Here is an 11741-nt window from a genome sequence, read left to right on the forward strand (position 1 = left end):
ACGTAGATAAATAAATAAACAAATAGATTAATTAATCTGACATAAGTTACGTTCAGACGGGAGCCCTTAACCTCGAAGTTAGGAAACTTCGAGGTTAGAGCTTGTAGTTAGGGACCGTGAAGACGCACTCGTAGTTAGCAAACCTCGAGGTTTGCTCGATGTTTCGAGCCACGAGAAATCTTATGGTTAGCGCTCTAACCACGAGCCGCGGGGGTCCCCACTCGTAGTTAAGCACCGTGTGGACACAAAAAACAACGAACTCGAAGTTAAGAGTGACCTCGCCGTAAACTCCAGCCCCCCACAATTTCCCTCTGCTTCCGGGTCAACCTCCCAAACGTACACCACAAATACACTACACGTGAAAAACCTATGACGCACGACACAACAACATAATCTTTTCTTCCCATGCGCTTGATCTCTGAAACTGAACACGTCGAACTCGCTATATTCTATATTCTTCTCCGACGCAAAAAAAAAATGTTTTCAACGAATATCTTCATAAAGGCATAAAGTCATCAGTGCAGTGCTATCTCTGCATATCATGACAGAGAAAAAGAGTACCTGTAAGCGAGTCCGACAGGGTTGGACTTAAGAATAAATAGACGCCTTGTTAACAGTGTGGGCTTAAACTTCCGGTTTTGTGGTTTTAACATCGAGTGGGACCCATTCGTAGTTACGGGGGGCAGAAGCTTAACCTCGAGGTTTCGTAACCTCGAGGTTAAGATTCGTCGTGTGGACACACGTCGTAGTTAGGGGGCAAGAGCTAAACCTCGAGGTTTCCTAACCTCGAGGTTAGGGTCTGCCGTCTGAACGTAACTATAGAAAAAACACTGCAGTCATTTCACACATCTACCAAACACACAACTTACAATGCTGATAAGCATCTGATAAGAGATGCTTCAAGATTTTGTCTCACTTAAGTCATTCTAAATAAATACATAAATTACAAGTCGCACAGCAACAGGTGGATATACTCTGTATAGTACTAGACATTGCTCTTCTCGGCTGAATACCTTTCTACATCTCGTTCTGTTTCTTTACAAATTTTTAACATTTACCTTTGCAGCATAAAAGGCAGAAACAACCATGTTTCTTCATTTTGTCAACACTTTTTCACCTTCAATAACACTTTTCATCTGTCAATTGGATGTAATCAGATAGATGTAGTAATGCAAGAGCCATACAAAATGATAGAAAATTGCATGACTTTTCAAATGTTTTTGGAAGCATTGATTGCCATTATTGCAAAAGTTGGTTAAGTTACACCTTACCAGATCATCTCTACTTCACACATTATAACACCTGGTAGCCCATTCATTCAAATTGCATAACTTACATGAATAATATGTGATTGCTCACACATATCATTTACATAACATGCAATTGCTCATACATATTATTTACATAATTTTCATTAATATAAATAGTATGTGATTGCTCATTCATATCATTTACATAATTCTATTAACATGAATGAAATGTAATTGCTCATACATATTATTTACATAATTTTCAGTAATATGAATATGTGATTGCTCATTCATATCATAACATAAATTCCATGATCATGAATGAAATGTAATTGCTCATACATATTATTTACATAATATTCAGTAATATGAATAATAATGTGTTTGCTCATTCAAATCATTTACATAATTTTCATTAACACAAATAAAATACCGTAGATGCCTGACGCCCTTAAATACAGCTGTGTCTCCACTGCTTGGCGAACAATATAAACATTAAATATTCATATTGAGTACCAGATAAATTTGAGGGGTAATAAATATCTGTACATATTTCACTGCATTATAGCGCTAAAGAAATCCTTCTTTGTGATTGGCTGACTTGTTGAAGGACATTGAGGTCATTTTTCTGTTATGACACTCACTTCCCCTTCACTAAAAACATCGCTGTCAATGGGGCAATCAGGGGGCCTACTGACTGTGTACAAAAATGATTTGTTTTTAAAGTTCAGTAGACAGTCCCCCCCCCCCCCCCCCTGAAATCTCCTTGCCATTTTTTCCCAGCTACAGTATCACTCTGACCGGTTATTTCAGTGATTTTGCATCAGTACATGACTACTACTCCACTTATTGCTTCTGTGTCAGAGAGCAACCGGCAGCAGAAAGCAAGAAGTTACAGTCATGGCAAACTAAATTTGGTGCCCACAGCAGCAACAGCCATACAGCTTACTGTCACCCCCTGAAATTCTCGTCCAGAATGGATGACGGATGTAAAATCCTCACCAGCACAGATGTAATACCTCCTCATGTTTCACATTATGGTAACTGATCATACACCTTGAAGTACTTTCATGTCAGCCAGACATAAATCATGGATGTCGCTGCCTGCTCTGAGCAGAAGCACAGCCATATCGAATACAACCAGCAAGTATCTTACGGGAATCAGTCCCATTGCACAAAAGTCTATATTATTCAAGCCCCATAAAAACAAAAAAACAGTAAGTCATACCAAATAGACATTCACACTTCTGCATTACAGTTCATATTCACTTATTCACACACACACACACACACACACACACACACAAACACACATCAACCTACACACACAATTGGCTTAAATGATGCTTGCAAATATCTGTGCACATTCATAAATATTTTGTTCAATACTGTGAAAATTTTGCAGTGCATTTGTGTCCACACAACACAAGACACTGCATGTACATGTAATGCCACGCCACCCAATGGATGTGAATTTCTGTGGCAGACTGCCACAAGGGCGTCGTGCCCTATTTACTCAGCTTAAAGTACTTGAGGTTGGAAAGCTGGAAACCCTCGAAGCCTTTGGCGGCAAAGTAAGCATAGCCCGTATAGTACACTGTATGGAAGGGGAGAGAGAGATAGGCAGATGCTTACTACTGGTGTAGTTATTTTTCAGGGTTCTTGGGTTTGTGTTTTGTATTGTTTTCATTTTTGGTTTTTTAAGGGAGAGGGGTTTGGATGGGGTGAGGATGCTATGAGTCACTTGGAAATCCAGATTTGTGGCAACATGAAAAAAAAAAATTGTACAAATTTGGCGAAATTTCTTTTGTACACAACCAAAGAAAACTATTTACCTTGCGTGAGCTTTCGCCTACTGTCTGTAGGCTTCATCAGACTGACGTTGACTCACCGTAGATGGGGTGTAGGCAGTCTTACAGTCAACAAATTCACACAACAAATTCACACATTGGATATAAGAGAGGTGATCCACATACAACGGGGGCAGGAACGCACGATGAATCATGACGAGGGGCAATACAAATTATCTTCAGCGTGCATTCCCATTCTCTCGGACTGTAAGACTGCCTACACCTTACAGTCTTACAGTCTTACAGTCCGAGAGAATGGGAATGTACGCTGAAGATAATTTGTATTGCCCCTCGTCATGATTCATCGTGCGTTCCTGCCCCCGTTGTATGTGGATCGCCTCTCTTATCCAATGTGTGAATTTGTTGTGTGAATTTGTTGACTGTAAGACTGCCTACACCCCATCTACGGTGAGTCAACGTCAGTCTGATGAAGCCTACAGACAGTAGGCGAAAGCTCACGCAAGGTAAATAGTTTTCTTTGGTTGTGTACAAAAGAAATTTCGCCTTAATTAGAGAATTACCAATCAGATGAACCTCTTCCAGGATGTACAAATTTGGACTTGATGAAATTACATGCATAATCATAAACTAGAATTAAGGACAGTAATAGCAATGAGACATATTGTCAAAATATGATGGTTTGACGTAGGGGAACCGCTTTTCAAGACTAGTATTCAAAGCAAGTTTCAAAATGGCAAAAAGAACATGAAACCAGGCTGCCGCAAATAGTATCTGGTACATATACAGTAAATACTGTATACGATAAAAAGAAAACAAAATATATTAATATACATATAGAACATTTTTATCAATGAAGTTTTGAATGAATACTACATGTATGTAACCATAAGAAATACAGTAAACCTCGCATGAGTCGAAGCTCTCGGGACTGACAAAAATGCGTCGACTTAAGTGAACTTCGACTCTCGCGAGAGTCGATTTTTTTTCGACTCACAGTTATGTACATGTGTTATAGTACATTTGCATGCATGTGTGTGTGTGTGTGTGTGTGTGTGTGTGCTTGTGTGTGTTTGCATTCAAATTTGTCTGTTCTCGAAGATAATGTTCTTGTTCTAAATTGAACATGGAATTTGCATCAATACTGGTAGTTAAACGTAGTTCTGAGAATGTCTGCGCTAATGTGGCAATGTGCATGTGCTATATGTCTATGGTGCAACATAGGTAGCCATCTCTGTTGACCTACCCTGAGACAAACACTCTCCCAGGCCCATCCCACCTCCATTGAACAAAACTAGACAGCCAGCCGGGCACGCACAAACAAGCTCCGCCTACTTGGCCTGTCACCAAAATATTAAAGCAGCGATTGGTTGACCAAGGAGTTCTGGCTTGACATGGATAAAGTATGGATGTGCTGTGTGTATATGGATAAAGTATGGATCGATGTGCTGTGTGTATACATGTACAGATGTGTATGTATTCGACATGCGTGCGGAGCGGTACGGTGAGTGTGCATGCTTACTGCAGCAAGTCAGGGACGGGGTTCTGCAACATGCCGATTTTTTTGTTCTCCTCTAAATGTAATGAGAATGCCAGATAAATTTTCTTCGGCTCAAGTGATGTAAACTACGTGTATTTTGTACAAAAGGGACTGAATGTTTCACTTCGACACATCCGAAATTCGACTCTCGTACTTCGGCTTATCCAAATATTTCTTAGAGAATATACATAGGGAAAAATCGGGACTTTTTATTTTACTTCGAGTTAAGTGATTTTCGACTCACTCGACGTCGACTTATCCGAGGTTTACTGTAACTAATGAGAGACACTTGACAGGGGTGGATCCATGAATTTCGTAAAGGGGGGAAGCAAAGAATATTTCTGGTGCTACTTTCGGGTTTCACTTAATTTTTTTCTTTTTATTTCCTTTGTTTTAAGAAAAAATAAAGAGGGGGCGCGTGCCCGGTGCACCCCCTCTGGATCCGCCACTGCTTGACAGCATTTTCTGGACATTTGGTAGTGAGCACAAATTTTAGAGCATACATGTACCTGCTCTTTTTAAGACACTTACGTCCAGGGACGAACATGAGAAAACCAGCGACGATACACACAATTCCCGCTGCATGATCTGCGAGAGAAAAATTAAGCAAAGACAAGGCCTTGGTCACACAAGAAGAATCTCTCTGAGACTTTATATTGTTTCGTTTAAAACTGATTGGACATCACCTTATGAAAGCACACAGATTTTCATAATATGCCACATAACTTTACCACTATCTTCTTTCACATTCTATGCTCAAGAATCTATAGGATCTTACTACGGTGTCAAATCACAGAAACCTTGTTGCAAAATACAACACTATCACTTTTTCTGTCTCCAACAAAGGACAGCAAAATGAATGAAAAACAACAACAACACCCACCTCTGTGACCAATCTCCAGTATAATTCCTGCAAACAGTAGAGCTGCAACCACAACATAGAGAAAGAATGAAACATGAACCACAATACTTTTAAAAGTGGTAAGAACACAACATATATGAAAAAACTTTTAAAAGCACTTGATAAAAAGCACAAAATATACGAGAAGATGCCCAGTAAATCTCTTGTAATATCTAGAATTTAATTCCTAATTTTGCTGTTTTCAAACTGTTAATCAAAATTAACATGGAGTAGTGACAGATTCTATTTCTTTAATTTGTTTATGGAGGGATAAAAAAATAAACATTTTCTCTTTCATTCTTTCAATGAATCTCATCAAATACTTCTGTAAAGGGAAGGCAAAGAAAAATCAGCAGTGATGAAAAATTGCTTGCTTTCTCTCTCCTTCGACATCTTTAATCATCACCAGTAACCTCATCTTTTCCTTCTCTTCATCAAGTGAAAACATAAAAACAGTGTTTCGTTCTTTCAAGGATATGTAGGAAATTGTGGTTTATATATCTACATAATGATGAACTTATGTAATGTACTGTATAAGTCAAATGCATGAAAAAAAAAAAGAGATCAAATTAAAAAAAGAAAGCAGCAAGCTTCTCTACACAGAAATCAGTATTACTGAAACTCCTCAGGAGTGCAAGAATCTTCAAATAGAAATCTTGGTTGAGGAGAGCTCTGACTTGTCAGAATAATCCCCTGTGCAGGAAAAGTCAGCGGGAGAGAATAATTTCCACTGATATGGAATTACTTTTATGAGAGGAGAAATGCTAATTAACTTCCCCTATACTTCATGTCACTGCTGAGAAAGATGAAAAAGAAAAGGAAAAAAAAAATCTTGTATATTTGTTCAACTTGAGCTTTTCTAACAAGAGTTCTTTGGTGGCATGGGTTACTGACTGGATTTGAAAGCATGTCATACCTGAACCAAAAACAAGAAGAATAACAGAGATCAGCAATGAACTTCTGTATTCCCTCACATCCTTCCTTTGAAACCACCTAGAATAAACAAACAATCAAACAAATTAAAAATATAAAAAATAAGGCTACATCAAAGCTATTGAAATAGAAATGATGCATGATATACACATGTAGCATGCAGTACGCGAGGTAGAAAGTACAACTGTACCAAAAGGACCTAGTTAAGTTGTCACATCATCAAATTAATACAAATGAACAACAATGCAAAATATGAAACCATGATTATTATGCTACAATTTTCTCAAACTGCCAAATCAAATCTATTTGTCACAGTAACTGCATTCATAAAGGAAACATTCCTACATCACAGCAAATCAGCAAGATGAAACAAGTAATGAACTGGTTTTGTGTTAGATGCAGCTCAAGATTTAAATGGAAATTCCATATACCATAAGCTTTGTTCGTCAGGTTGGCTGTCATCAACCCCTTCTTCGGTGAAGGTGCCAGTGCTCTGGTCTGGTGCCGTCGGATCAATAAGTGGCTACACATCAGCAAACAAACAAACAAACACATAATGGTTAAATGACAGCCTATGATGCAACATTATTAATGTAAAAATGTATGCCTAACAAAACTGTAAAGGAACACATTAACATTCAAATGGTGACTCTGAGGAAAGAAAGCAACAATAAAAGTGGATCATAATTTTCTTAATTAATTTCTATTCCTATAAACCAGTTCACAGTTAGCTCATGGGCAGATTGGTACAAATTCCCTTTCTTTTTTTCTCAGTTGGGTAGGCACTGCACTCGTTGCACGTTCAAACAAAGAATGAACTTCTGCAGAGCAGGTGACAAGAATGGTCTGTCAATTGGCACTTCGGCAGGCATTCATTTTATTATTTTGTGTTGAATGCATAAATAAACTTTTTCTACCAACATTGCTAAATACCAGGCTTGCTGTCAGGTGGATGTGCTAGTAAGCACCATTTGTAAGGGTTACTTGTATAATCATTACATCAGGGATGCTTAAAGGGGAAGGCTAGTAACTGATCAGTGGGAATCAGTGGAAATGCTGGGAGATGATTGTTCCAATCCTTATGGGATTCATTCAAGAGTTCATTGTATATCTATTGTTGTGTGAAAATGATTTGCTTCAGAACGGTCTCATATTCAAGTAATGTGCAGATTAATGCTCCGTCACTGACCAGGGACGCTAACCTGGAAGCATTAAACTGCACATTACTTGAATATGAGACCATTCTGAAGCAAATCATTTTCACACAACAATAGATATACAATGAACTCTTGAATGAATCCCATAAGGATTGGAACAATCATCTCCCAGCATTTCCACTGATTTCCACTGATCAGTTACTAGCGTTCCCCTTTAATCTCAGTGAATTAAAAATCCAACATGCCTGATTGTACAAATGACCTTTTTCTGCTCATGCGCAAAGTGGAACTGTAAACTGGCTTATTGGAGTGTTCTTTTACTTGGAAGCCAGAATATGAGCAGATATCACAAGCAGCTCACCTCAACTCAAGCTTCTTTCATACCTAAAGTGCAAAGAAATCTGATTTTCAATGAAACATCTCCTTGTCCAGACAACGTGTACTCAAAGAAGTCTGTGTAAATATCACATATTGGTGGTCTACATGGGCCAATTTTAGGGTAACCATGGTCTACTTTTATACCAGTCGTTCTCCTTCAATCTCATTACACGTACCATAAATTATAGCTCTACGTTACACAGGTCCGTGAAGGCTCTGAGGATCTACAATGTATGTTAACCAGAGGGGGAATGCATGATGACAAGTTTTTATAATAATTTTATAATAATGGTTATTCTATTTCATATCATCCCATTTGGAAAGCAACCATCATGATGTAGGGGATATAAAAGTGAAAGTAAAAGTCAATCATAACATCCTCATCATAACAACCATACAATTGATGATCTTTTGAAACTACTGGGCATGCTCTCTCTTTGCCTACATTTGAATAAATATATCCCATTATCACTGTTATTATTATTGATGTTGAACACATCATATTAGGGTCAGCTGTTGCCATTCCTATGATAACAAAAATATCCTTAACCTTATAATATTAACAATAATTACAAATGTACCACAAAACTGAAAAATAAGCCCCCTATCTATCTCTCAGCTTTCACGAGCATACATAGCAGACAGTAGATGATATAGACAGATGTGTACTTGCACTTTTCTGGGAGTGTTTGACATCACTCTATCTACGTTGCGATGTAGTTGCGGAAACTTTTGTAGACTCTATCTATATTTCAGTTAATTGTTAAGCTGGTAAGAATACTAACGTTAGACTCGACTCACGATCTACCTACAGCTTTCAAATGACAGACAGGACGCCAGGTTCTACAGTGGAGCACAGCTTACAATAGGTTGTCCTTCTAAGTTCTATTATATAAACATCAAGGGTCCGGGTAAAGGCCACCGCACACTACACGATCAGACTGGTCTTAAAGTCTTAAGCCAAGCTGGGTCTTAAGACCAGTTGTACGACTGGACACCGCACACTATACGACCGAACCTTCTTTAACACCAGTACGTTTAATACACTATGTACGACTGTAAAGCGCGTGCACTGCGTACTGCGTGCGCTTGCATCTTACTGCGTTGTGAATGGCTGAAAGCCTACGACCGGTCGTAGAAATTCAACATGTCAAATCTCTACGACTGGCGTTACTAGACCCAGTCGTATGACTAGAAAATGGCAAGACTGTGACGTCACGCTCTTCTGTAAGTTCTAGTCTTAAGACCGGTGAATCGGGGCAAACTCGTATAGTGTGCAGCGGGCTTTAGATCAATACAGCATATAGATCTAGTCGCTGTATTTGCACAGCGTAACAGCGTCTGGTCTTGACCGAAAGATCGGTCTGTATCTGTCTGTTGGGGAATGTTCCGCGGAGACTGCGTCTGGCTTCACGGATCCCCTCCGGAGGACAGCGTTAATGGCAAAATATAAAAGAGTCCTCCGGACAGACGGATCTTTCTGTCTACGTCTGGTCGGGCTAGCTTTACCCTTTAGCTTTAGCCACGATATCTAGAGTCTACTTAGCATAGACGAATGGCTGAGATACAGTACTTCAATATCACCATGTATGGGCTATTTAGTGTTACAAGCGCATGGACCTTTCACATGTTAGAGAACAGACACAGTCACATCATAGTCAGTCAGAAAGTGTCGGAGAGGCGGCGGACGCGGATCCCGCCGCCGGTCCGGCGGCCGACACACACAGCTAGGGACCGATGCCCGCTCCCCGCTAATCCAGCATTGCTCGCACGTTAAAAAAACATAAACAATCGATAACACAACGTGTGTTGACAGGTCAGAAGCAATTAAATATCAAATTGTGAAAAGTCACAAATGACTCACCGTTGACATGATAGTGCCGGAAAACCATGGGATCAATTATCTGTCAAAAAATGAATAGATTCTACAGTAAATCTAACGAATGCCGATCCGAAACGGCCAAGACGACGCTCGCGCTGATGACATGAGCTGCTGTTATGTTTGCAATATTTGCATGTGCTACCAGTTATCACTAGAGGGCTCACTCGTCATGCATTGTTGCCAATCAACCAAAGAAGCGAGCGAGTGAACGGAAATGCCTGGCTAAAAATGACAAGTAAAAATCTCGTCGACCACATTGTACGATGATCTGGCCTCTGATTCTGATACAGATACTTTTACCTCATGTGCAGGGTCAAGGTATGTGAAAATATGCCATCAGTCATTAATTGCAACCTTATTTGTATGAAGCCATGGCCTGCGGCTGCGTCCTACAAACTACATATAAGTCCCACATATTCAAATATGTGTGACTGTTCGCTGGGCCCTACGAGGTACCCGCACGCACCTCGCCAGGCCAGGGGCCTGAATACCGCCGCCCTGCTTAAAAATTGTTACAAGCGCACTGAGCAAAAATTTATGCCCAGGACTGTGTTCAGTATCCCTTTAAAAATTTGAAACCTGGCAGGGTTACCACAAACAAGCAAACTGTGGTGAAAAATGAGCAGTTTTTCGTGGAAATTTCGAATTTGTATTGGCAGATTGGGAATACGTGAATACTTTATAGGGTGTCTATATGGTTATGGAGGTGTATCCTATTACCGAACGATTTTTGTTTTATTGCTCCAAACGGGCAACATTGTGCAATAATTCAGCCAGAAATATCCTTATAGATAATTGAAATGCTGATGACTTTAGCTGTAACGAAAATACTTAAAAAATAAGCCAACTTCTAGAAAAAATCCGTATTTCAAATAACCCTTCCACAAAAGTTGTCTCTTTTTACCGACGCAAATCGTATTGTATTACCGAACGTGCGCCTTCTGTATGGGGAAAATAGTACATTGCATTTTCGGTCAATGTTTATTAACGCAGGACAACGAACATCGAAATTTTAGCAATTATTATGTAAATTTAAGGTAAATTACGTTTTGTTTTGTTTTTTGCTGCAGTTTAGCAATTTTCGGCACTGGCTTCCCCTGTGAGATAACAGCGCGTAGTGCAATGAATGCCTATTCGAGTTGTTGTACGCGCTCCATTGACAAAGTACGCGTTCGGTAATAGGATACCGTTCGGTAATAGGATACCTGACTATATAGAGTAAAATATCCAGTTTGCGGCAGTTTAAGCATTGTTAAGGGTTTTCCAACTTGTAAACAAATCGGGCAAATTATTTTCAATCATTTCATATATCATAGACAAGATTATTCATTAACGCAATTGTTTTCATGAAAGAAATTTACCATTGACCAACGCAGTTTTCATGATTTACCAGGGCAAAACCCGGCACAATTTTCGCCGATAAGAGCGATATGTGACGTAGTATTTCTGCTTGCGGCACGATGTACAATCCCTATGCAATACGCGCGTGCTCCGCGATCTTTAGCTGAACGCCTTCACATGTCTCGCGAACATTGCGTAAGCGCCAATTCCCATTGCGAAAGCACGTGAAAATAGCGTGCGCACATGCATTGGCCACAAACAAGATCGCAATTCTGGCGGTGTTTTTGATGTCTTTCTCGTGTTTTTCTCATTTTTTTTCGATGGTAACATCCACTTTCCGAAAAAAATGGCGGCCCACATCGGCTCGCAAAAATTCTATTTTACGTGAGGATATGTTTTCAAAATCCATGAACATCGAGAAAACGACAAAAAATCCAGTTTCTTGGACCATTGTTTCTTAACTGTTATGTTAAGAAGTGCCGAAAATTTCATTTTGGATGCGATATGTTGTCATTTAGGTGAGAAAATTTCACTTTCGTCAGAGATCATGC

General features: G+C 39.4%; 1 protein-coding gene across 1 annotated transcript; it reads right to left on the reverse strand.

The window, feature by feature from the left end:
• Positions 1-2460: 2460 nt before the first annotated feature.
• Positions 2461-9915, reverse strand: LOC139722033 (transmembrane protein 134-like). Its single transcript, XM_071633355.1, has 6 exons — positions 9832-9915; positions 6864-6955; positions 6416-6492; positions 5482-5523; positions 5130-5186; positions 2461-2847 (listed from the first exon to the last, which is right to left on the reverse strand). Exons 1-6 carry the CDS (start codon positions 9838-9840, stop codon positions 2759-2761), a joined length of 366 nt encoding a protein of 121 aa, XP_071489456.1. The 5' UTR covers positions 9841-9915; the 3' UTR covers positions 2461-2758.
• Positions 9916-11741: the final 1826 nt, after the last annotated feature.

This window comes from Diadema antillarum, unplaced genomic scaffold (assembly GCF_040938485.1).
Source record: "Diadema antillarum isolate AM-2024a unplaced genomic scaffold, OU_Dant_1.0 scf00000156, whole genome shotgun sequence".
Classification (NCBI taxonomy): Eukaryota; Metazoa; Echinodermata; class Echinoidea; order Diadematoida; family Diadematidae; genus Diadema; species Diadema antillarum.

Bases quoted from the DNA above. Each gene is read 5' to 3' on its own strand.
- LOC139722033 (XM_071633355.1), bottom strand. The intron at 6,493-6,863 runs GTATATGGAATT...TGTTTATTCTAG, and splicing joins CCTGACGAACAAAGCTTATG to GTGGTTTCAAAGGAAGGATG. The intron at 5,524-6,415 runs GTATGACATGCT...TTGTGGTTGCAG, and splicing joins TCTTCTTGTTTTTGGTTCAG to CTCTACTGTTTGCAGGAATT.